This window comes from Mastacembelus armatus, chromosome 18 (assembly GCF_900324485.2).
Source record: "Mastacembelus armatus chromosome 18, fMasArm1.2, whole genome shotgun sequence".
Classification (NCBI taxonomy): Eukaryota; Metazoa; Chordata; class Actinopteri; order Synbranchiformes; family Mastacembelidae; genus Mastacembelus; species Mastacembelus armatus.
The window spans coordinates 5,340,436-5,367,912 of record NC_046650.1 but is presented as its reverse complement, the minus strand read 5'-3'; the positions used below and the strand labels follow the sequence as shown (position 1 = coordinate 5,367,912).

Genomic DNA, 27,477 nt, shown 5'->3' with positions numbered 1-27,477 from the left:
GAGAGCGGGCGAGGTGAAACATGAGAGGAGGCACAAAAGCAAAGATGGACTCTGTCAGATTTGGTTTGTAAGAGCCGGACCAAAGGCTGGATGGGGCCTTCTGTTCTGACCTCCATCGTCCATAAAATGACAACTACCTAAAGATGCCCGACTTCAAATCGGACTCTACTTCTCACTGTGTCCTTGACTTTTTTTTTTTTTTTTATTAAAGGCTCTGTTTTGTCTCCTTCAGTTCTAGTGGGCCTGCTTACATCAAAGAAAACTCGGATGTGAGAAAAACGAATATGCGAGGGAGAGGGAAAGGCAGTGGATATTTCATCAACCCCTGGGAGCTACGGGTGCCTGTACTGTATTTATCAATTGATCATTCTAGGTGTAGCGTATTGTGCTTGCAGAAAGATGGTGATCTACGGTATTTTATTTTCACCATCATCGCTTTTTTCTCAGATTTTGCTTTTTAGAGGGTATGAAGTGGAGCCAGCAGAAGCAAGAGACGACATAAAAGAAGAGATGAGCAGAACAATCAAGTTTTTTTTCTGGCATCAGAAGCAATATATATCATATTTCCACTGCTGAATGCCGGCACCTCTCTCTCTCTTCTCCTTCCATTATTTATCTGTTTGTTTTTTATCTCTTTTATTTATTTATACATCTCTAGCCTTTTGGTGATGCTGATGTTGCAGTGCTGCCTTCGGACGCCCTGCGCATTATTGCGTTAGCATTGAACCTTTCTTGATGAATCGCTTCAGAAAATTGAAATATTGCAGAACGAGATGTGGGAGTGCAAAGAGATAGATGAAGTATCAGATGGAATAATTTATAAGGCCCCCAGCTCCCCCCCTGCAGCTCAGCCCAAGAAGCACGGCGCTGACAACGCTGAGGTTAGTGGTTCAAATCTCGAGGGAGTATCTGGCAAAACCAATGTACACCCTCCTTGTACAGGACTAATTGAGTAGAACTCGTGGCTTAAAAGGCACTTTGCAACAGCTTATCAGGGTTAAACCCCAGTCTACCACCAGTAAAGTTCTTCTTAAGAGTGGTGGGGTCTGTTTCAGTTTTTTTTAAGATCCACACTTATTTGGTGAGATGATACAGGGACTGTAGATTGGTTGGACATAGGGCACCTGAAGGGAAACAGCCCTAAGCCAATCAGACAGTGCCACAGTGGTGGGTGAGAACGGCTTTAAATGGAAAAAGAAAAAAGTGACAAAGCTATCAAAACTACACTACCCTTCAAAAAATGATTCCTCTCAAGTTTGTTTCCCTATTTTAGTAAATACTCATAATAAATTATGGGGGAAAAATATATTTCCAGTTATACTGGAAGAATGGGGTAATTTTTTAAAAGCAGAAGTAGTAAAATTTCTGGTTCAGGAAGTAAAAAACAAAACAAGCATTTACCTATGCAAGTGGAATATTAAGTTAGTTAAAGCATGAGTGGAAACTACACGGCCAGAGAAAATGCTACACAGTTGGTGTAATCGATACAAAGGGTGTAATCGGTATGCAGCAGGTGTAGACCCTTCAGCAGGTGTATGTCTCAGCCTTCTTTACAAACCTGGAAGCTGTTTTTCCTAACATCAAAGCAATGGTTCCTCCATCATATCTATGGCCTCTGCCTAACAGCACAAAGCACAACTATATGTGTGGGTAAACATTTACAGCAAGTACCCATTTGGAGGCTGCTGAGACCAGCTACTCCGAATTATTCACCTTGAAGTCTTGCTCTGTGTTAATGGCTGCTGACTGCTGAGAGAAGCATGTGGTTTGTCTGTGGGCCTGAGGCAGCAGCAGTACCAGCAGCCGCAGTCGGTCCTTTCCTCCCTTTCTGCCGTCCATCGATCCAGCGTGACTCTGCAGGAGCCAGATGAAAATGTCTCGCTATGATTTATGGGATGTCATCTCCAGGGGAACTGGTGGAGCCACTCCCTCCCTGCGTTTGATGAGGGAGCAACTTGCCCGAGGGGAAAACCAATTCCCCTGGGTCCTAAGGCCTGAAATTGTATACTACCTCAGGGACAAGGAATACAAGCTGTATTTACTGTGAACACTTTACATTATAGAGCTATTTCAATGACCCTCAATATACAGTACTCCAGTTGAGCTACTAAGAAAGAAAGGTCAGGGTCACTCTTCAGTCATTTTTATAAGTTGCATGTGGCAGGTATTTGCATGTTTAGGCTGTGTTGGCCAATGTTGATAATGTTAGTTGCTCAAAGATGATGATTGTTTTTCATATCTTGGTCTGTCTCTAAATTATAAAAAGTATGTACTTAATAATTCTTAAGTTTTAACTCAGGAGCAATGTGTGAGCACCAAATCTTAGCCTGTTTGTTTAACTAAACACAAACCCACATTCATATGAGAGTGTCCCACTTTAACCCATTTGCACTAGCAGCACCATTAAGAAGTAATTCTGCAGGATTAATCTACTTAAATCTAGAGATTTTTAAGGAATTTATCTTAAGGGTGTCCTCTAAAACACATACAAGTAAAAGGCCTCTAGATACTGAGAGATGCAGGGTTCATGCTAAAAAAGGAAGAATATACATACACAGCAAGAGACAGTGAAAGACGTGTGTATGCGTGTGGTTATGTGAGCATATTTAACTTGGTGATGTGTTTGTGTGATAGTCAGCTGAGCTGAATGTCCCAGTAGACAGAAAGTGACGGCTGGTATCTGTTCCCCTGCACATGAGCTTTCTCTCCTCCTCTCTGCTCTTTTCCTCGTCTCCATTCCTTGTTTCCTCTCTACATTTCACCTCTCTTTTCATTGTTTCCTTCGCTTTCTTCTCATTGCCTCTTCTGTTCGTTTCCCCATTGTCCTCTCCTTTACCAATTCTTTTTTCATCTCCTCTCTCTCTCTCTCTCTCTCTCTCTCCTGTCCACCATCCTCCTTATTTCCTCTACCTGTTTATTCTCTCCTCTCCTCATTTCATTCAGTTTTTTTTTTATTTATCCACAGCTCTACTTTTGTTTTCTCTCCTCTCTCTGCCTCCTGTCTCTTCTTGTTTTGCTCCCCCTCTCCATCCCTGTCTTCTTTGGCTGCATTGCTGTAAAAAATGACTTAAAATCAATGCAGGAAGAGATGCACAGGAGAGACAGACCCTGGAACTGCTAGAGAGTGCTGAGGCCAGCAAAGCCATGCCTGGCCTGACCTGACCACCATAAATATACCAGCAACAACGATGAGGGTTGAGAAAGGAAACAAGTTCATATGTTGACAATAGATTAAAGACTCACAAACCCATAGACCAATTATAAATTGGTGATAGCATCTTTTTGACTTGTTGAACACACCCTCAGCAAGACACTGTGTAGAGAGCTGATAATGCAAAGTGGAATGCTAATGTTTTATGTTGATGAATAAAGGTCACTGGGGGTGGCATTTTCCACTTTTGTGACATCTCCAGCCACCACACTGTACACCAACAGGACAAACCCTGTGTGACTGAGTGGCCAAGAGTGTGGATGTATCCGTGTGTGTTATTGCGCTTTTGCACCATCGACTCATACATATCTGAAAAGAGGGAAGGAAAAAATAGTGGTGTGACAATGTAAAATGACTTAAAACCTAATGTATAAGGTTCTACGTGTGCCCTGGGAGCTAAAAGTAGCAGTGATAGGCTGTCAGGGCTGAGGCTGCAGTGTTGAAGAAAGAAGGGCACTGAGCTGTGAGGGGCTAAAAGAAAAAGTAATGTCCAGTGAGAGAAGTGCTGAAAGGGAGACCGAAATGTGTTAGAGCAAGAGAAATGAGTGCTTCATCACAATACTGACATACACCAGTGTACATATATAAACAGTAAACAAACATCAATACAAACATACATATAGGTGGACAAATTCTGATACCATTACTGTCAGCAGATTCTTTTCCAGTTTAATTATGTAAACATGCATTTGTGTGACTGTGCTCCTCAAAACATTTTACCCACAATACGCAGATTCCACTTAAAACTTGCTTTCTGAAGACCTTGAATTGTCTGATGCCAGTGTATATTAAAAAAATGTTCTGCCAACAAAACTTTTACAGCCTGAAAATCACTTTGTGCAGCTTCTATTAGAAACTCAGAAAAGAAAAAGAATATGAAACACATCTTACAAGACCCCAGGCAAGGAGAGAGAAAGCAAGAGAGGGAGAGGGGTGATGGAAGTCTCTACTCTTCATATCACACCTGTCGACAAAATGGAAATATTTCTCTTATATTGCTCACATAGCTAATAGTGGCCGGGTAGATCTAAAAAGAGAGAAGAGGGTTCTCAACGGTAAAAAAAGAAAAGTCAAATGTCACCTAATCTTTTTCTCATAAAGCACCTTCAGTCCTGGTCGTTGTTCTCTTGCTTTATGACACATTGAATGGGACATCTTGTAAAACCAGGAAGGTGTAAGTGAAAAATTCTTTGACGCTCCGTGGATTATTTTGCATATTGTTTCATATAATCCCCCACACACCCGACCCTAAAACTAAATTCATGCCATTATCTACAAGAAGGATAGCAAGGTGCTGAAATTAATGAACACATTTACTTCAGTTTTCCCGAACTCCCCTGCACTTTTCTCCCCCAAGTGTGGTCTGAATTAACCACTCTCTAAACCCTTCCCTTGATTGTCCAATCACAGTTTAGCAACGATAATGTGACATGGCAGGCCTGTCAACCTTTGGATTTCTCCACATACTGCAGCAGTCTACATATGGCTGCTGTTTGTCCTGATACTCTTAATTCTAGAGCTAACAAGCTCTGTACTTTAAGAATAGTGTTTATTTTTTATTTCTACCTCTGTCTGGAATAAAGGACCGCTTTGTTTTCAATAATTCAATAATTCTGCCCATTAAATATACAGTATGTGCTACAAGAGAAAGGAAAATCTGACAGGCACAGCCACAGTAAGAGGGACAGGTTTAGCAAACAGTTATCTATAGACTCTGTCCCCCTGAATCCCTCATCTCCCACCCTCCACCAGCCCTACATTGAGTACTGCCTACTCACCATCCTCCGTGGGCACGTAGATGTTGAGGTAGAGACAGTCCTCACTCTGGTTCTGAATGTAACCTGCTGCCACGTCCAGGTTGTCTGTGAACCACACGGGTAGCATTATCTCTGGCAGCACCCCGTGGACATTCTGGGGGCACACAGGGGCAAACTGGGTGGCGTTGCGGATCTCCTGCCAGGATCCCGGGGCTTCAGGTGGCTGAAAACGGCGGTCGCCAATGGGTGCTGTTGCGTAGGGAACACCCAGGTACTGCTCTACGGGGCCCAGGATCTCATTGTTCAAGTCCTTCTTGATGCCCCTGAGCTTGCCATAGTTGGTTGTGACTATGGGGTGTTTGGACGGGTCCAACTTCTGGCTCGAAGCCAGGCTGAAGAGCAGGATGACGCTCAGGGCACCCATCAGGCACCACTCTGTCATGAGAGTAAAAGAGCGTGTCCTGGAGAATGAACCCCGTCTACTTTGTTTACTTAAAGCAAATGCAAGGGGGCACATGACTGCATTCATACTGTCCATCCACCTGTTTTGGAGCACTTCTGTCTTTTTATGAAAGAATGTAGATTATAACAAACAGTCTGGAAGGTAAAGCATAAGTGGGGGATTAAATTAAAACAAGCAAGCAGACCCTAAAAGACTAAAAGAAGGATTTGTTTTTAAAAGTTTGATCAAGACCAGGAGCGCTAAGTAAAGGTGAGATAAAGAGCAACGCAGTTGTTGGGGGAGAAGAAGGGTCCTTGGGGCGCTGGAGAAGAAGCTCCACCTTTGGCGTGGGTGCCAGGTCAGTTCTAATTCTGAGCGATCCAAAATACTTCCCCGGCCATGGCTCTGTTGCGTTCCATCCCTACTGGTCTTCGTTTATGGGGACTGATGTGATTTTTCAGCCACTGAATTCTGCAGAATTAGACAGAGAAGGGGGATGAGGGAGAGAGAAAGATAAGTAATATTATAGCTTCTCAGAAACAGAAACATATTTCATTAAATGTCAATGTGCAACATTTTCCCTTCAAGTGTTGCAAAATGAAAGATATTCTTAAAGTTTTCAGCGCTGGCTCTGGAGGCAACAGTACAGTAGACAGTGTGGGCGAGGAGTAGAAGCTAGAGATTAGGGTGAGCCTTTCACTGCCCAGTACAGTCAAAGGTCAACGATGTGCGCCTGTAAGCAGCTTATAACGGCCTTTCATGCTACATGCAGAGCACAAAGACACACACACATGTACACAGTAAGCCTTAATTAATCTACACATGAATGAATGCCCACACACTGTACACTCATTCATGTAATCTACTGCACAAATGTGCAAATCCTCATGTAACAGGCCCAGAGTCAAAAATGCATGAGGCATGGAGGAGATTAAAACATAACATTGTTGGATGGTGTTATGTAATAGTACTATAGGACCCTAACAGTAATGAAGACTGAACAGGAAAAAAGACTTTTTTTATGTCCACACACTATTTCAGTCTTATCTGATTTTTAAAATTCACCATTACCTCTTCCTCTCTTTCACGCTCTCTCTTGCTTTATCACCACACCATAATTGTCCCATTTAAAGTCATCATTAACCGTGTTATTGCATTGCCCGCACCTACTGAAGTGCGTGTGTTTTTGTTGTCTTTTTTTCTCCTCTCTCACTGCCAATAAAGACACTTGAATTTAAAAGTTCAGTGTCTTGAGGCAAAGCAGCAGATAATTAGAGTCCATAGGCTGACGGGCAGCCGTGCAGTCTCACTCAAATTGATGTAAGACATACAAATAAGGAGACTCATTTCAGTAATAATAAAGTTTCTTCTGTACGAACTCTCTGAAGAGATCCCAGCTTGTAAGGAACAGTGTGGTGAAAACACGTGTGTTCTTTCAGAGAGCGGTAATTGCGAGCAACTCTGTAGCATCTGTAATCACTCACTGTCTTCTGTTGGTACAGTGAGTACAGCCTAAATATATTGGCGCCTGCCTTTGTTCCTCTCAGTATGGACGTGTTGTTCTGCCCACGCGCCCATGTGTGCGTCTGGTTGTGCATTCTCTCAGAGAGAGCAGCACTATGTGTGCTCTAATTAAACCATAGAGAGTCTAGAGGCCGGACTGCAGTCCTCCAACACACACACACACACACACACACACACCACATCTACCATTAAACTTTCATCCTCCAAAACACATAAAAGAGACTGGGAGATAGAGAGGCAGAGATGAAGAGGGAGTGGGGGGGGGGGGGGGGGGGCAGGGAGAGTGAGAAACAAATGGGATGAAAAGTGAGAATGTAGATGGAGAGGAAGCAGACCCTGGTGTTAATGAAGCTTCTCTCTGGTCAGCAGAGAGCCTTCACAGTGCTTGAGCAAAAGCAACATGAGGTGCTGCTTCACTGACAATTGACTGAGTGAAAATCAGAGTAGTGTCTATGCACAGGGCCAGGGAGGGGGTCAACTGGACTTTTCTCGCCATAAACTCAAGCCTGGGTAGGCACAGGGGGCCGTCGAAGCCGACACAAGCCAGCATCCCTGGTAAATATCCAAGGGCCTGGCAAGTGCGAGTGTGCCTGGAGGGACCTCCAGAATTTCAGGGTGCATCTGAGTGTTCAATTGCTAATTGGCTCAATTAGAGGGCGTAATTGGTCCAGCTTTGCTGTGAGCAGTGGGAGAGCTTAAGTGATTGATGAAGCAGAGAGAAAAAGACGATGGGGGGGGATCAGTGGGCGGAGGGCTGAGCATGGCAACACATTAGGAAATATCCATGGGAGTGCGTGTGTGTGTGCTTGGCATTTGGGATGCAGGTAGTGCACACAATCACATTTACAGACACAGGTTCAAAGAAAGAGGTTTTCCAGAAATACTGTATCTCCATGCTTGCACGCAAAACCATGACACACATCCACACTGATGGACACACATCTATGATTCATGGCGTCAGGAGAATGTTTTCCCTCAACCCTGGGAGATATAGAGACAGAGAGGAAGGAAACCACACAGGTTGCTCAGTGGCAGACCATCACAATAAACCTCATATTTCCCTGTACCTTTCCTTCATCTCCCACCCCTCCCATATTTCTCATCTTAATCTGCATGGCGCATTAAACCAGGTTGGAGGCTGTATTACTAGGGTTATGTGGGTTAACAAAGGTCCAGAACAATGGTAAAAAGGATTTTAATAAAAACAAACTTGGCTTTTAAGCAGACATTTTTATCATCAGCAACACACCAGGCAGAGAGGTGTTTGGCACCAGGCTTTATCACTCTGTTAACTATCAAGCTGCCATGGTTACACTAGGCCCACAGCCTGTGGGCCACAGACACCTGCCAAACAGCTGGAAGAGATGGAATTTGTGCTGCTTAATTTGTCTCGTGCCTGTTAAAAGTCCAATACATGGGCACAGTAACGTTCTGATTATCAGACCCACAGCCAGGCTATGTGGTGTCACCATTGCCCTGTCAATATCCCCTGTACTGCAAAAAAGAAAGAAGAAAACAGTGGTGTGAAAAAGTGGGAAGTTGACAGTGAGTGCTGCGCATATAACAGAGAATGGACAGCTAAATACTGCTCACTAAGGTGGAGAACAAAGCAAAATGACTGATCTGTCAGGAGCGCGCTAAAGAGTGCAACATCAGACACCAGTTATCCAGCATCTCCACTAAAAGGACTGTCTTAAAAGTAAAAGGCAGTTTAGCGTCTCGCCAGCTTGCAAGCTCAGCAAGTTAATATCTGTTTACAATGTGATGTGCAATTCAGCAGTAGGTAAACTGTTCAAATCATATTTTCTCTCACATGACAGCAAATCATAGCAAACCGTTCAGTGGAAAGGAAGTGGAAACAGACCAGTTTGAGTAATCACACTGTTACAGTCACTATATGCAGATGAAGGACAAGCACTTGACTGTTCAGCTACAAACCGAATACTCCTTATTTCTGTCACTTAGTTAAAGGAATAGTTCAATTTTTTTGGGAAACTCAAGAATTTACAAAAATATAAAACACTACAAGAGTTTTTGTCTTGTTTTTTACAGCAGCATTGATCAAGAAGCATAACACTTGTCTCTGCTGTATGTGCTGAAAGTTATAAAACACAACTATGACTTATAAAAAAAAAATCAACAGTCCCAGTAAAAATGAACTATTATGAGCTTTATAATTTACTACACAGATAATTAAATTGCATTACGCTGAAGGTGTTTGTTATTGTCTGTCTCTTGTATATACGTGAACTATTTTCTCCCCCTTTAATTACAAGTCTAACCAGAGATCTTGTTCAAATTATAACTTGTCCTTTCCTCTGCTGATCCCTGCTTCAGAACTGACACCAGACTTTGATGTTGTTGCTATGAGGAGGGGGAGCTGCTTCACTGCCCAAATTAAGACAAGAATTCATGAAGTGCCTATAATTTCATGTTTTCGATGGCAACTTTGTTATCTTTAATTGCTGCGCGTTGTGTCTGGCGCCACTTTTAAGTGCTGTGACAGAGGCTTCCTCCAATTAACCTGCTTTTAATCTTCCACATGAATGTCATGTCTGCTCATGGTAGATGACGCGTGATCAGCGAGTTTGATTGAAATTGTGCCTCACTTGGGAAGAACGAAGCATTATTCCTTTATGTGTCTAAATAAAGATTTGGATTTGAATTAGATGAGTCTGGAATTGACTCATGCATATATCAAAAAGGAAATGGTGAATTAAGAAACATGGTTTCATGCCTGAGCCTTTTAATACTATATTTCTGTAAGGGTCATAAAGTTGTGCTTCCTATTACTTCCTAATCTACGCTTTAGAAAGCTGGTGATAATTGGAAAGCTGTTTCCTCTGGTACAAAGGTAATAGCAATAGTATAAATACAGAATAAAGAGATGGAATTTACATTTTTTTGATAGTTTCTCATCAAAAAAAAAATAACAATCCACATTTCTCAAATGCTAAATAAAACAGTCTAACATTGGTTTGAACTACATGAACTAAATTATTTTGTAAATAAAGAAGGCACAACTCTGAGTAGACACCAGTTCCAAAATCTTGCATGCAATTTGAAACCTGGAAAATGTACCTGAACATTTTTTAAAAATCAGACATAAGATAATATAGTTTCAGACTGTCATTTTACCCCGATCCTTGAGTATGCTGTCTAGAACAACTTTGAAGGTTGTGCTTTCCAACATGGTCAGACAACACATTGTGTACATCCCCCCACCTGCTTGTCTAAAAGGCTGTTGTGCTCTCACATTTAATATACAGTGTGTCATTGGTTCTACAGGTTTTCATAAGGTAAACGTGAGGGATTGCCAACAAACTTTGCCAAATTATCCTGCAGTGTTCAAACCAGCCTGTAGATCACACTATCTGAATCGACTCCATCACCTTTCTGTCACAAAGCTTACTCGGCACAATCTAAATCCCTCTGAAACCAATTCCACTCCAATGCACCCACAGAATAACCCACTACGACCTCACTTGTAATTACTTGCCACTTCTCCCCCCTTTCAGTCTGTCAATACACCAAGTTGTGTGCAGGTGAATGCACAGATGCTAAAACATATGCAGTACACACTGACCATGTTAGTGTGCAGCCATGCACAACTCACACATTTACCAGTGCACACGATTACAGTACCTTCCATTTCCTTCATTACCATCTCAAGGCATTCGAAGTGACAGTCTTTGAATCAGCTCATTTATTTTCTGGTTTGCTAATTGATGCATCAAAGCTGGGACAGGAAAATTGGACATGTAAACATCACTGTGCTCCTTTGACTGTGTGTGTATTTGTCCACACACGCATATATTTCTCTGTGTATATACACTTTCCAAAGATGTGGGGATGTTTGGAGTTTGTCTCCAGTGCTGTGGTGTGTTTTTTTATCTGTGCGACAGCAGTTTGATGCGTTGATCACAATGTAATTTTGGTTGAGTGGATGCTGAGTGGTTGAACAGAAAAGGGCCGTTTCTTCTCTACAGATGCCGCATTAATACCAGTAAAAGGGGCAGACATAAATGTGTTTGTGTGTGTTTATGTGTGTGTTTGTGTTTCCCATCCTTCTGACAGGCTCTGTGTGGGCTCCGTGTAGAAAAGAGCTAACGGGCAGGTCAGTGCTCATTCAAGCTCCTGTCAAGCCCATATTTTGTATTATTTTTTTCATCCCTCCAACTCTATTCCTCCATGTGGAAAAAAAGGAATCAAAGTCCAGGCTGAGTTTAGCAGATGGAGGGAGGGTAGGTTAAAAAAAATTGTGGAAGGTAAACATCAGGCTGAATTAGCTAACATTTAGCTTTTTATAAGATCAAAGAAGGAAAGAAAAACTTTGTAGGTCATGGAGGAGATCGAAGTTTAGAAAAGAAAATCATGGAAAAGCCTGGGATTAGACACCGCACTTCCTATATCCTGCTACAGGGTCAGAATAACACTATATGGAATCACTTACTAGATTGAATTCTAGGCTTTTACCACAGTCATACAGACTGTATATACAATTGTAAAATGAATTTCAAGCAAGTATAAAAATAAGTTCACCATCATTCACACATACTATCTTGAGTTCACATGGAGCTTGGGGTATATTATGGTAGTAGAAGCTAATGTAGCCTCAAGCCACTGGCCTCAGGAGCACAGATGGGGAGATGAGTGCTTCCAAGATCTGATACCAGCTCTAAATTTTTTCATTTTTAAACTAGCAGTTTTCATCCCCAACCAATGCTGACTCAAGTCACTTGAGGCATTTTATCAGGCTTTGTGCAGCTCACACTGGAGCCACAAAAGGCTTCATACAACTTTGATATGTAAAATCTGTGGAATTTCCCCTTCCACTGGACTACATTTTGCTTTAAGGACTTCTAAATTACATATAACCATTACTGTAAATGCATTTGGATGACTAGGCTGAAATTTCAATTGCAACATATTTTATGTGGCCCAAGGACATATATCGTAGCAAAAGTTTATTATTTATTTCACATTTGCCTGGATTTATACAAGATGCCATCACAGTAATGGCTGCTTGACAACAGAGGATAATCTCTGTACAGGTATTTTACGGATACCTAAGAAAAGCAGATCTGCAAATATCACTTTTCATAAAGAAAACTTCTCCCTTTCTCCAAAGCCTCAAACTTTTCTGCCATTTTTAAGAAATCATATCACAATTCACAGTTTCTATTCAACCTGTCTTCATACATTGTGCATTGTCTTCTCTCTCTCTCCAGACTCTATTCACTCCTCATGGAGACTAGACTGCTCTGACAGAAGAAGAAAATGGGCTGATAGACTGCCAGTTACAATACAGACACAATGGGAGGATGGAGAGGGGGGGTAGACAGAGGAGGAGGAGGGTGTAGCGGCTGTCAGTAAACTTGTTGACAACACAGAGATGTACACACGCACACAAACACTGGAGGTGGGTAGCACTGGTGTGAGCGTGAGATGTGTATGTATGTGAGAGGAGGAGGGGGTGTTGGGGATGCAGACCACTAGAGCGCAAAATTGGAAACAATGTGTCGGCAAGAGTTAAAAGCAAATATTTACGGGGCTTTAATTTGCATTGGGAGCAGTGAGTTTCCGGTGTAGGTCAGCGCATCTACAGCAGAGCTGAGGAACACAGAGGGGCACGGGTGGTAATTAGACAGGCAGTGGTAGATTAATCACAGGCTGACAACACTGCCTCACAGCCACACACAAACACATTCACAGCCCCATCACTTAGTCTGGCTCGTCTGGCAAAATACTCTGGACGTTTTTCCCAAAGAGAAAGAGTGTATCCAGCTTTGACAAATCTACCTTAATTCCTGCTATTTTTTTTAAACATAAACACACTCATACAGTTTTAGTGTCCTGCTGTCGTGCTCTGATTACCTGCTCCTCCCTCTGTCTCTCCTATAAATCACTAGCTCTAAATCCCCCCGCAGATCCTCCGGTGGGAGCGTCCAGAAGAGGCAGAGGACACTGCCATTGCTCGGTGAAACAAGTTAAGCAGGGGAGGAGATATAGTATTTGGCTGAGAGTGCTGCCACTAAACACGCTCCATGTATCATAAATAATTTACCATCTTCCATGTGGTTTTGACCTTGGATCAGAATACCATAGGTTAGATCACACACATGAGACACATAAGCAGGGTTTTCAAAATGTTTCTGAATTTTCACTCTATCGCCTTTTGGTGTGACCAGAACTTTACTTTAGTCCAAGGGGGCTTGTAACTATGAATAATGCAATGCTATGTAAATGCAGACCGAGGCCTACAATACAGGTCCATGGACGATCACTGGGTGACTGGGAAACACTAATATACCACCGGGGTGGATTTAGCAAAAGGCAGAATGGACCTCAGATTCAGAAACTGGCTGCATTGTGTCTGTGAGACGGGGTGAGCAAAGTTTAATTGAGCAAATGGTGCTCAAGGGAAACTGACACATAGCAAGCAACAGTGGCAGATCGGAGGGTACATAAGGACACATACGGGGTGAGAGGGAGCTTACAAAATGCCGTTTCCCAAGCCAGGCTAAACTATAGCTGATGAAAGTCAGGCATAGCTTACAGCTGCTCACTTGACAGGCAGAAAAGCACTTTGTTTACAGCCAGAAAGGGACTTGCAACCTGGGACAGATAAAAGCCTTCAATTAAAATATTTACTTGGAGGATTAGGAAGGTAGAAGACCTTGTGCAAAGTGACATAAATCTGCAGTTTTCCAACGGAGATCGCATCATGTCTCTAGAGGAAACACATATTAAGACATCAACTGTTTATGTGAAAGCTTAATCATAATTAGTAGAGTACAGTACAGCAAATATGGGTCAGGTGGCTGTATTTACACTTGCTATCCACCTGATACCGCTTCCAAAAGTTATATTTGTTTCCCTATCAGTGTTGGAGGAGTGCAAGCAGTGGCAACACAGTGTTTGTTGGTGAGCCCACTCCAATTAATTAATTTAGTATATAATTACAGTAAAAGAACGAATAAATGAGGCTGAAGAAAGCTGCTTCTACTCTGTTAGAGGTCATGTTTATTCATAGTTACTTGTGTTGTAATATTGTGCGAGTACAACTATAATATTTGCTATAATCTATGTTGGTGGTGTCATGGGTGATCAAGTGCTGGCAAGTCTAACTAGAACATTAATATAACTGTTATCCATTTATCTGGCAAAAGTCCATTTAAATAAAATAGTGGTGTGGCCAACATTACTCAGACCTACAAACCTCAATGTCAAATCCAATTCATTTTTAGTTTCTAAAAATATACCAAATAAAAATACACCAAATATGTCTGATTGATAAAATACTGCATGACAGCTACAATATTCGCTTTTTATGGGATGGCGCAGCCAATAAAAACATACAGTCTGCAACTGCAGCTACAGATATAAAATTCTGTGATAGTTGTGCCACTAATTGTAAACATAATTAAGTTAATGTTAAAAGTTACTGTAGTTACAAGTGTAGTTATACAGTAGTTAATATCTTTAGGAGCAGCTTGTGATAGGCAGTCTATTGAAGACACACATTGTTGTAAAAACAAGATGGCTGGGGCCAAGTGAGGACATAGCTGTGAGAAACACAGCTTGTCATTTGACTAGTAATGACCAGCTATGAACCTTGAGTGAGAGTGATATACATACAGATGAAGGAAGATGAATGTCACAGGCAGAGAGAGTGTGAAGAAGAAGAGGAAGAGGGAGTGTTTGGAAAGCTGCCATCCTGATCTAGTTGTCCCTGACAGATGGCCAGCGAGACACACGAGCGGCTGATGTGTACGATTATCTGATTCCCAAAGAAGATCACACAACAGCGGTCGCTGCTTCCCTCTCTACCTGTTGTTGTCCTTGTCCCTCCACTCTGTCTCGTTTGGTCTTCAGTTAACTGAATTCAAAGCAGAGTTTGTGCTGAGAAGAGGCTGTGGGATAAATATCGAAAGAATAATGCTCCAATTATAATCAGCAATACTAACAGCAAGTCACATTGGCTAAACTCTCTCCCCCAGAACTTCCTCCATCTTGACCTACCCTCATACCTCCCCCACTCCCTTTGACTATTAACATGAGTGACAAAATATTCATCCAGATCTATCCACTTCTTTAATCTATAGCTGATCTCATCTAGAAGAGCTGTGTTTGTTATTACAACAGGGGGAGAGCTGGAGGATATATATATATATACAGTGGGTACGGAAAGTATTCAGACCCCTTTAAATTTTTCGCTCTTTGTGTCATTGCAGCCATTTGCCAAAATCAAAAAAGTTCATTTTATTTCTCATTAATGTACACTCAGCACCCCATCTTGACAGAAAAAAACAGAAATGTAGAAATTTTTGCAAATTTATTAAAAAAGAAAAACTGAAATATCACATGGTCATAAGTATTCAGACCCTTGCAGTGACACTCATATTTAACTCACATGCTGTCCATTTCTTCTGATCCTCCTTGAGATGGTTCTGCTCCTTCATTGGAGTCCAGCTGTGTTTAATTAAACTGATTGGACTTGATTAGGAAAGGCACACACCTGTCTATATAAGACCTTACAGCTCACAGTGCATGTCAGAGCAAATGAGAATCATGAGGTCGAAGGAACTGCCCAAGGAGCTCAGAGACAGAATTGTGGCAAGGCACAGATCTGGCCAAGGTTACAAAAGAATTTCTGCAGCACTCAAGGTTCCTAAGAGCACAGTGGCCTCCATAATCCTCAAATGGAAAAAGTTTGGGACGACCAGAACTCTTCCTAGACTTGGCCGTCCAGCCAAACTGAGCAATTGTGGGAGAAGAGCCTTGGTGAGACAAGTAAAGAAGAACCCAAAGATCACTGTGGCTGAGCTCCAGAGATGCAGTAGGGAGATGGGAGAAAGTTCCACAAAGTCAACTATCACTGCAGCCCTCCACCAGTCGGGGCTTTATGGCAGAGTGGCCCGACGAAAGCCTCTCCTCAGTGCAAGACACATGAAAGCCTGCATAGAGTTTGCCAAAAACCACATGAAGGACTCCCAGACTATGAGGAATAAGATTCTCTGGTCTGATGAGACCAAGATTGAACTTTTTGGCCTTAATTCTAAGCGGCATGTGTGGAGAAAACCAGGCACTGCTCATCACCTGCCCAATACAATCCCTACAGTGAAACATGGTGGTGGGAGCATCATGTTGTGGGGGTGTTTTTCAGCTGCAGGGACAGGACAACTGGTTGCAATTGAAGGAAAGATGAATGCAGCCAAGTACAGAGATATCCTGGAAGAAAACCTCTTCCCGAGTGGTCAGGACCTCAGACTGGGCCGAAGGTTCACCTTTTAACAGGACAATGACCCTAAGCACACAGCTAAAATAACAAAGGAGTGGCTTCGGAACAACTCTGTGACCGTTCTTGACTGGCCCAGCCAGAGCCCTGACCTAAACCCTATTGAGCATCTCTGGAGAGACCTGAAAATGGCTGTCCACCAACGCTCACCATCCAACCTGACAGAACTGGAGAGGATCTGCAAGGAAGAATGGCAGAGGATCCCCAAATCCAGGTGTGAAAAACTTGTTGCATCATTCCCAAGAAGACTCATGGCTGTACTAGCTCAAAAGGGTGCTTCTACTCAATACTGAGCACAGGGTCTGAATACTTATGACCATGTGATATTTCAGTTTTTCTTTTTTAATAAATTTGCAAAAATTTCTACATTTCTGTTTTTTTCTGTCAAGATGGGGTGCTGAGTGTACATTAATGAGAAATAAAATGAACTTTTTTGATTTTGGCAAATGGCTGCAATGACACAAAGAGTGAAAAATTTAAAGGGGTCTGAATACTTTCAGTACCCACTGTATATATATACACAGTGTACATGATGAGCATGATAATGTGAAGCACAGTGTGTGTGGAGCATACAGGACCTGAAGTACAATGTGATGACGTCATGCTACATGTATAGTGTAGTATTTAGTGTTACAGTGTGTCCTGAACATACAATTATTTACATGACACTGATTGAGAATGAACGAAAACAATGAAAACGATTTGCCTTTCGTAGTAAAATGATTTATTGTCAGAGGACTCATTTGTGATTATTATTTGTAACAGTTTCAGTTGTAACATTGCAAAACAAGAGGCTGTGAGGATGTGGACTAGTCAATGTGTCTGACAAATGCATTGCTCAGTGTAGTGACACGAGTAATGGGTTTGGCTGGATTTGATGGAGTGTAAACTTCCCCATATTCAATAAAGAGCAGAGCTGACATTAAACATTAGCCTACACCCTGATACAGACTCATCTGGCACACCATACAGTGGATGTTCTCAACTAACCTGTGATTCCACAAACTAATGCAGTTTGCTAATAATCTGCTAACTCTTGTCCTTATTATTAACACTGCAGCTATAAGCTAGCCAACAGGATGAAATAATACCGGCAACTTGGGCTAGGACGTATAAACACACTTCATCCATTTCATGTAACTTTTCACTTGCATTTTTAGATTTAGAGTTTTAATAATATCAACTAAGAAAATAAATACACCATATTCCAAACTCTAGATCCTAGGCTATCTCAGTCTCAGTACTGCTTTCTTTCTACATTTCTGCACGTCTGTGTAAAAACATGAGGAAAACATGCATGCTGCATTGTTCCTCTGTGCCATGTACAGCAATTATAAGCAAAGATTGTGTGTGTGTGTGTGTGTGTGTGTGTGTGTGTGTGTGTGTGTGTGTGGGCCCCTTGTTAAGCTTTTACACATGCAACCAGAGATGCAGTGTGAGAAAAAAGTAGGTTACGCCGGTTCATTTTTTTCTTTCATTCCCACAGCCTCTCAGCTTTGTTGCCTCTCACTTTTCTTTTCTCTGCTTCCTCAGTGCAGCAGCATGAAAAATGAATGAGACAGTGCAGCTTGTCTGATCTGCTCTTGCAGCCTGTGCCATAATTTGCGATGAGGGGTGAGGGGGGGGTAAGACGAGTACGACCGTAGACCCATTTTTAAAAGAGGATGCAAATCCAGATGTGGTGACTGCAGAGATCAAGCCATGACTGTCTCCCTCCACTTTCCTCCTGTAACTGTCTCACTTCTTTTTTTTTTCCCCAACATCATTTTAACCGCTTTGCTTTGGTCTGCATTTTCTTCAGTCCTTATGCCCTCTTTTCCTTCACCCTGGGTGCAGTTTTCATCCAGCTATATTACACACTTAATACTCATCTACTTTTCTCCTAATTCTTGGTGTCTCTATCTACTGGGGCAGGCAGCGACAGCACTCTGACTACAAGGAAAGGACAAATTCCCTGCCCATTAAACACATAATCTTTATAGCTCTCGACAAGAACAACTGTCCTTCCAGGCCAACAGTAGGTGCTACTGCTGAATATAAAATGTGATTCCCATAGTTGACTGCATATTTTAAAATGAGAACTTAATTCAGTAACTAAATAATTTGATGTAAAATCTAAGCTAATTCAAACCTTGGACCAGGTTAGGCTGCAGACACCAAACAGGACTGAGGAGAACCAAATGCTTAACTGCTTAGTCTTCATACAAAACCCACTGTGTCCTTTGTGGAGAAGCTGATCAGAGCGTGATCACCCAGTCTCAGGGACAGCATACCACACCTGCAGAGTGTGGAACACCAACTGACACCACTGATGTTGAGGAGTGATCCTGCATTATTGCTGCCGGATGCTCTGAGGCTCTGTAATTAATTACAGCGGACAATAATAATTAGTCCTGGGCTCCAGTGAGCTGTCGCCAAGCAAAATGTGGAAAACTAGCGGTTGATCTGTTGTCCGTCTACGGCCTCACAGCCCCGTGGGCACTGCCATGCCGTACTAGCACCTGCTCTCAAACTGCAGCAGTGAACAGCTTTCACTGTTTGTATGCATGTATGCGTGTGTGCATGTTGGTGTTGGCAAGAGAGGTAGGTAGCACAGGCTGTTTGGAAAGGGAGGGAGGAGGGTCAGAGTGGACTCTGACAGGGTGGTTGATTCACAACAATATGCCAGCATCAGCCGCTAGGCTCTAGGGCTTACTGAACTGTGGAGCTGTGATTCATCTGCTTTACTTCATTGTAGCTGCATAGCTTTGTGACTGGAACACAGGCCTCCCTCACATGCATGTTTTGAGTGAACAGGTGTGTAAACAAATTACATACGCAAGGGCCACAACACAGCAAACGAGCACACTACCACAGAGCATGTTCAAACAGCAATGGTGTAATGATCACATGCACTATATGGTCTTAATGGATTAGTTCATACACAGCCTGAGAAAATGTTTCTACTGAACTACACACATATGCAGAATAAGTACGCAACATGCATTAAATATGAGCATCTAAGATGCTCATGCAGGCTTTCTTGGGCACAGTTCACACAGAACAGTGTGAGTACTGTACAGGGACTGAGTTTGCTGTCATGAAACTATATGAGAGTGATTATGTAACCAATTAAAGTGAGCAATTAACAACATGAGCAACTGTCTGAAGAGTATAATCTTTTTCATTTAGCTTAAGGAAATTTCTACAAATACGGTGGATATTCTATAGTTTTATGAGCTTCTATGGAACATTTCTGCAGTATGTATTCATTTCTGTATTTATTACGTCCATCTAAGCATCCCATGAAATGCTACCTTACTACACAGTTTGCACATCTGCACACACTAAATATGTGGAGAGTTAGTAATGCACACTGGCACATTTGCCAGTACCTGTAAACCTGTCACAACTAGGCTGTGTTTTACAGCATTCATTTCAGAATGGCTTGTTGTTGTTAGTGCTCTCGCAATCATGTTTTCAAAGGCTGATTATAATTGGTATTTTTAAAAACTCTGTACTCTGGCAATCACCAATCAGAATACTGATTAAAATATTGAATTGTACTCCTTTGACTGTACTCCATAAATAATGCCACACACGTACACAGCAAGAGTACATATAGTCTTTCAAAAGGTTGTGTGTGTCTCTGTCTCACACATGAGAAATACCTTTTTAAATGTATTAAACACATTTGAAACAACAGCAACCACAAGCAACAGCAGGTCTTCAATGACCAGCAATAAATAATCAATAACCCTTTAATTGACGGATCTGGTAACTGAAGTAAATGTAATGTTTCACTGAATGATGCTTCAGCCAATGCATCAGTTTCCTCGCACGGAAATCCCACATGTGCTTTGTACGTAGGAGCTTATATCCACGCAGTCCAAAAAAACGTTTATTTCCACTTGCGCTACATTAGGAAAAACTGTCTGGTTTAGTGTTCCCCTATAAATGTACCTTTCACACCTCATGCCAAACTGAGGCAACTGCCAAAATATTCAGTGCTAATCATACCACATTAAAACATTCTCCACTCTTTTTCCTGCCTTTCTCTCACGGAGACCTCCCTCACAACCCACCTGTCGGGCTGGGCTCACCAGCATCTGGCAAGCTTGCTCAAAAGCACATGGCACACTCATTTGTAGATTTCTTGCCTGATGTGTTCACAGTCACAAGGGTGCTCATTTGTTTTGCCACATTAGGAGATTTTTGTTATCTGTTGGAATTCTGTTTTTAGCCGTGGGGACTTTCCCCGACTTTCGTTGTGATCCTGCTGTGGCACACCACGTGAGAGGAGGAGGAGAGAGAGAGAGAGAGAGAGAGGGAGAGAGAGAGAGAGAGAGAGAGAGAGAGAGAGAGAGAGAGAGAGAGAGAGAGAGAGAGAGAGAGAGAGAGAGAGAGAGAGAGAGAGAGAGAGAGAGAGAGAGAGAGAGAGAGAGAGAGAGAGAGAGAGAGAGAGAGAGAGAGAGAGAGACAGACAGAGAGAGAGAGAGAGAGAGAGACAGACCCAGAGACATTTGGAACATTTGGTTCGCTCTGTGAACACTACTGTGCAGTAACATAATTCAGATAGTGCCTGAACAGCATGGCCTTGGTAAAAAAACACTGTGCGTGTGTGTATTTCCGTTTGAGCATTTCGCCTTCACCGCACCCACTCACATATGGCTACCTTCTGCTCCAAATTATTCAGCCAGGACTCATGTTAACATGTAGCTATAAATACATCTTGTATTGTAAACAATGTAGTTTCAGTCAACATTAGATGATGCATTGATTAATATTAAACAAAGCAATAGCAATAGCAAAAAAAAAATCATAAGTAGTAGTGGACTGAGTGACTCATGGGAAAGAAAAACACATTCTCAGTTGCCATATAGTACCCAAAGACATGTAGTGTTGTACTGTCAGTTCTGACTGTTTATGTATGGCCTTGGGAGAAACTGTAGAGATTCCCACTACAGCCCACTCACATAATGTATGGTGCCTAAAGCAGCCATTCTACAAGCAAGAACTGCTGTACAGTGTTTCTGTACACAGACTTGAAAATAACCAGAAGGTCTGTGACAAGGCATTTTTTCAGTCATTTGAAATGTGAACAGGCCACTTTCTATTCTATTCTTCTGAGAAACAAATCATCTTTTATACATAAATGAGCTAGCTAATAACATTAACCAAGATAACAGGGATTAGCATGATATTCAATGAAGTGATTAAAGAAGCTGGGCTTTGTAGTGCAGCCGGGCACAAATGATAACTGCAGGAAAAATGCATAAAGATAAAATTAAGTTGCATGTCAAATAGACCAAAACATAAACCAAACCTGCCTGTTGTCATTTAAGTCATATGGGTTTCTGTATTAAAAGCACACAGTGGAAATCAGTAGTTTCTCATTCTCAACTTTTACAGAAAGTCCTGGTTAAACACTGGTGAAAGGGAAAATCATCCAGCACTTAATTAAGACCTGAAGCTCCTGGTAATTAATGTATGACTAGACTTTAATTAGCAGGAAAGCTGCCTCACATTAGTCAGTGTCATTCATCCTCCACTGTAGAATTCTATACATCCATTCAGAGTCTGCACCTTAGTTAATAGGGATAATGCCTAACTTGGTAAAAGCTGGGACAGTGCATGTTTCTACTTCACATATCTAGCTGTGACTGCATTTGTGTGTGCATCAGTGTGTTTGTGTGTGCATCAGTGTGTTTGTGTGTGCATCAGTGTGTTTGTGTGTGCATCAGTGTGTTTGTGTGTATTTGCAGGAGGGAGCATGATGGACCAGTGCTGAGAATAATTAACTCCAGTGACCCAGTCACTGCAGTGACGGGGCAACTGCTGTGACTGGAACCCCCTGTCAAATAGGCTGGTCATCACACTCTTCAGGGGGTACCAGTTGAAGAGGAGTCTTCACACATGGAAAGGAAACACACACAGAAATACATGCACACACACACTCCCAGAAAGGCAAGCCAAGGCACATACAGAGCACCAAACTGTCGTGTCTTAATTAACACATTTAGCACACATGTAGGTTTAAATACACACACACACACACACACACACACACACACACACACACACACACACCTGTAAAATTGTCACCATGTATATATATATATATTTATATATACATGCACACACACACATACTTGTCTGCTTAGTACACTTTGCACAGAATCATTCACACCATGCTGCAGCAACACTACGGACGTGCTCTCACACACACAGGCATATGGCAAGAAGCTGGCTGTTCGTTAGCACCCCTGACATCTCTGACAAATTGACTCCTTTATGTGAGTGGAAGTGTGAGGCGGGGAGAAGGGGTGAGAGAATGAGAGGCTGCGAGAAGGTGGATCATCTCATTCACACGCTCCAAAGGAGAGTGATATCATTCTGCGTGCACACACAAACTCTACCTGTGACATCAGCCGCATGCAAAAAAACCCACTTCTGCAGTGATGAGCTAAGATGGAGGAGCTGGAGAAGGAGGGGGTGAGGAATGAGCAAAAATGAGTAGGGTGAAGGAAGGGGTGGGCTAATAGGAGGAAAAGATGGAGGGCAGGGGCAAATGAAGGACAGGAGGAGACAAGGAACAGCAGCAGGAGGAAATATGTCAGCGAGACTGATGTTTTGGAGGATGAAAGGAAGCAAGAAAAGGGGAGAGTAAATAAAGGAAGTGCTGGAGAAAAAAGATTGATAAAGAAGGTATTGAGCAGGAGCAGCAGAGATGTACTGGAGGGTGACTCCATCTCAACTCTGTTTACCATGCTGTTTAGTTATGAGAGAGTGTTTGCTCACCTTTAGTGAGCTGATATGAAAGCTCATGATATGACAGGATACAACATGGCAGCATGAGGGACAGTGATGTAAATACTGTATAAAGCAAAGTTTTAAGAAATGCCACTTTGGATTTTTTGCATGTTGTGTACACTTTTTTACACCAGGATGTGCTTTACGTTCATCCTACCATAAATACACATGGGAACTGTGGTGCAGCAGAGATGCTATTCTCAAAACAATTAGTCCCACTTTTCTATCTATTCAATTAAAAATCAATTTTAAATCATAAACTCATTTTAAATCAAACAGTGACAGACAGAGTTAGAATTAAGCCCCATGATTGCCTCCCTTCTAAAGATTGGATCTGCTCATCTGCTCCAACAGAGGCTTTGAATGCAGCAGGAACATATACACTAGGCCCTATATGCTTTTGGTTGCCACTCAACTGTAATCTCGCCTTAAGGTAAAAAGTGCAGGAAAATAAATCCATCCCACCAGTTACAACTAAATTCATTCATGCTGTGCAGCATGATTTAAGATGAGATCCGAGAGGCTTGGAGTGTGTGCTAAATGTAAACTGGTCGTGGATATCTCATTTTAGAATGAAAGTGGCAGGTATGTTGTTTGCTTGATTTGCTTGTTGTTGCTGATTACCTCATTTTCCTCTCATAATAAGCTCAGCTGTCTGCTCTTTTTCTTTGTGCGACTTAATCTTAGTCTTGTATTCTTCACACCTCTGTGCTGATGACAATACATTTGAGCATTTCATAAAACAACCTGAGGACGGCAGTGATGAATGAGGCAGAGGAAATGGATGAGGAATGGGACAGCCTCACAGCTCTTAACTAATTCCTTTAGTGGGGGGACAACGCACAGAGCATGATTCATATCCGGCATTATGAAGAGAATGATGAATCTACTCCCGTCAGCTATGTATTGTCTTCAGCTCGCCATGAAAGACTTAGAATATCTAACATCCATATCACACACGAGTGCTGTTGAACATGTTCAAATTCAAAACAGAATGCATTACACAGCAAACTCGGAAAAATGTAACAAAATTCGTTGGATTATTATTATTGGACCCATTTAGTTGGATTAATCTTCCAGGGGGCAGAGGGCGATTACCAGCTGCTAAAAGAGAAGGAATTTGTCTTTACTGTTTAATTTATTTAACAGTTGGCTGGTATCTGTTAAATAAATTCCTCAAAGTTAGATTTATTTCAATCTTAGCAAAACATCAGGGGCTCAACATATTCTTGTGCAATTGAAAAATAAAAACTAAAATATTGTGATAAACAAATGTAAATACATGTCACAAGAAGTTTGCGAAAATTATACTACATCATTCAAGATGTGATAACAGCTATTGTTTGTTTGGTTATTAATTACATATGCACGAGCTTCAGATTGGATGTAGGCGGTCTGCTTGAAAGAATGATGTTGTTTTCAAAGAAGAAACTAATGCAGCCTAACACAGACGACATCATTTTTGATTAAGAAAGAATAAACAACACATTCTTCCTAACTTCACAAGCAATAACACACATATTTTCTCTGTCAAACACACCCACTTGGTCTGGTATGACCTGTGCTTTATGGCATTAGCAAGCATGTGTAGGGCTGACTGTGACTCTTCTGCACCTGTGCTATTATTACAGTATGTTTAGCATCAAGAATTATTCCACAACTGCCACAGTAATGTAATCACAGTCCCACTTCAGAGTGGTGTAACAGCTTAACTTCACCATTCACAGTAGCAACAAATACAAATCAAACCCTGCCCAGTGCAGCATTATAGGAAAACTTCTGTAGTCCTGATTTTTTAGGTGTCCTATCAAACTGGTGCTATTGATCGTAGCTCTGTTACTACAACCTCATTAAATGCTCACATTATAACTGAATACTGGATGGTTTTCTTTTCTAATTTAAAATATTTCCACTCAGACATTTTAGCTGTAAATTATTGTCTCCATTTTAAACACCTGTATGACACCTAATGTAAAACACAGGATGATATTTCAGTTTGTGCTCCATAAAGCCAATACCAGTCAGGCAAAAAAAAAAAAAAAAAAAAAAAACACCTTGATTGGCCCAGATACCTATCTCAGAGATCGAATCAGGACATCAGGACATCCCTAATAACAGGGTGCTGCACAAAAATGAAATTGCTAATATCTTTAATGGTACACAACAACAACATGAGAAGAGATTACATGCTTCCAACTTCTACTTGCCTGCATTAATGAAAGCAAGGGACATTAAAAATGTTAGCTAACATTTTTGCATCTGATCTAATCCAGTATACAGGTATGTATAGGGAAGAGTTTGACTGTATGATGAGGTTATGGAAACCACGGTTGCATCTAGTTACACAATAATAATAATAATAATAATAATAATAATAGAATGAACTGTTGTAGTTTAAATGCAGGAAAATCATGAGTAACACATTCATTTAAATTTCTCCCCTCCCCATGCACCTATCACCTGTACCACTTCCTACTCAAACAACACCTCGAGCACATTACAGCAAATTCTTAAGACGTCGCGGTCTTATGGCATTTGTGATGAACAAACGTACTGAGGTCAACAAGGGTACCGATTGACATTTCCAATTTGTTTGGGATGATTCTTCCTCCTCCTACTTCACTCCTGATGTGACCCAGGGCTGTTTGGCACAGGTTGGCGAGAAAGCTGTTACTGGCTGCAAAAAGCGTTTGTTTGTGGCAGCTGCTTATTGCTGATGCTGTTTGATATCTTGGCTACAGTCTTATCTGTCTGGTTGCTGAGGTGCTACAGCTGCTCTGATATCATGAAGGGCGGCTCGGTTTGGGCGGCTGTCAGTCTCTGCTCCTCCCTCTCTCTCTCTCTCTTCCTATTAAATGCCATCTCTCTCCCATAGTCTCTCACCCTTTTTAACCATTTGGATGACAACAAGAATGACAAAGAACATGTATAGTCATATAAATATAGGTTTGCAGATTTGACTGTTTAGCTGGAACTGTTGCATTATTATTGGAAAAGACTCAATAACAACCATCTAAAACTGTAGAGGCATGTGGTCATTTATGTTTTTTCAAATGAAATTAATCTTTGATTCTACATATATACCACAGAGCTGAGACATGACTCTAGCAGAGAAAGTGTTTATTTCTACTGGTAATTTACTTTCTGCTCATGTTATCTCTTCCATAACACAGACAGCTGCTGCGATACAACCTTATCAAGAATAATCTATTTGAGGCTTTTGTTTGGTGGTATCAGACATTTGTGACAACAAGGCGAGCCGGGAGACTCAACACTTACAGCGTCTCATAAAAAAATATCTGTATAATATTTTTATAGCTTTCTATATGGCATACAGAAAATGGAGGCTGCAGTTGTTGGCCCAGGCTGCACTATAGCCCATATTAGAGTTCATAGCATGCTGGCATTAACTCACAGATATTAAAGAGCAGCGAGCTAATGGAGCATACAGCAGGTAGAGGGAAATCAACAAAGTATATAAAAAAGTATCACAGAATCACAGCAGCCTGGATTAGTGACTCTTTACTGCAGTCTTGTGGTGAATAACACACACAAGGTGCAAGGTTAGCTAAATACTAACATCAGTATGCTACCATACTCAGAAATGAGAATGACAACATGCTCATGTGTAATAGGCATGGTGGCTACAATCTCAGTTTAGTGTGCTAGCATATTAGCATGCTAATATTTACTGATCAGCAGTAAACACAAACAGCTGAGGCTGATGGGGATTATTTTAGTATGATGCCAGTCAAAACCACAGATGTTAACCTCATGGTGGCATTAGAGGCAAAGTCAGCAGGCTCACCAACTTTCACAAGCTTCATCCTCTAATGACCATGAATAGCTGCATGAAATTTCATGGCAGTCCACCCACCAATTGCTGAGATACCTCATTTGCAACCAAATTGGTGAACAGGTCAACAACTTCCATCCCTAGAGCTATGCCTTAAAATCCCCTCCCAGCCTGTCTCTACTCTCTTGGTACTGGAAGACCACATACTGCAGGCTAAATATGAACGGAAAATCTCTGTATTGCAGCTTGGAATTTCTTATGCAGTAATTTATGTTTATGGCCAATATTGTAAGACAGAACTTGGTTGCTTTCATGGATGATTGGTGCAGACCTAAAATGCTAACAATTAAAATTCAGCAGAATTGAAAACTTCATTTTCAGGCTGCAATGTCAGGCTCTAAACAAAGCAATCAGCTGGTTAAACGTTATCAGAACACCTCAAGATAATGAGCAGTAATGCCCCTAACATTTCTCCCCTTACTTCTCTTTACTGCTGATCAAAAAGCTGTCATGCCACATTGCACCCTGTAATGGTTTTTTGTCTGGACTCCTTGGTATTTAAATGAATAAGAGGAAATGCCTCGGTAGACTGGGGCTATGTGTATTCCTCCTGTGTGCACTCACACTGAGGTATGTTTGTGCAGATGGAGAAAG

At 41.6% G+C, this 27,477-nt stretch overlaps 1 protein-coding gene across 1 annotated transcript in view; it reads right to left on the bottom strand.

Annotated features, from left to right (window-relative positions):
* nlgn2a (neuroligin 2a) overlaps positions 1-27,477 on the bottom strand; it is a 146,062-nt gene that overhangs the window by 86,265 nt on the left and 32,320 nt on the right. Inside the window, exon 2 of the mRNA XM_026298742.1 lies at positions 4,990-5,881. Within this exon, the coding sequence (XP_026154527.1) occupies positions 4,990-5,506 (517 nt within the window). The 5' untranslated portion in view covers positions 5,507-5,881. The remainder of the gene's footprint in view (positions 1-4,989; positions 5,882-27,477) is intronic.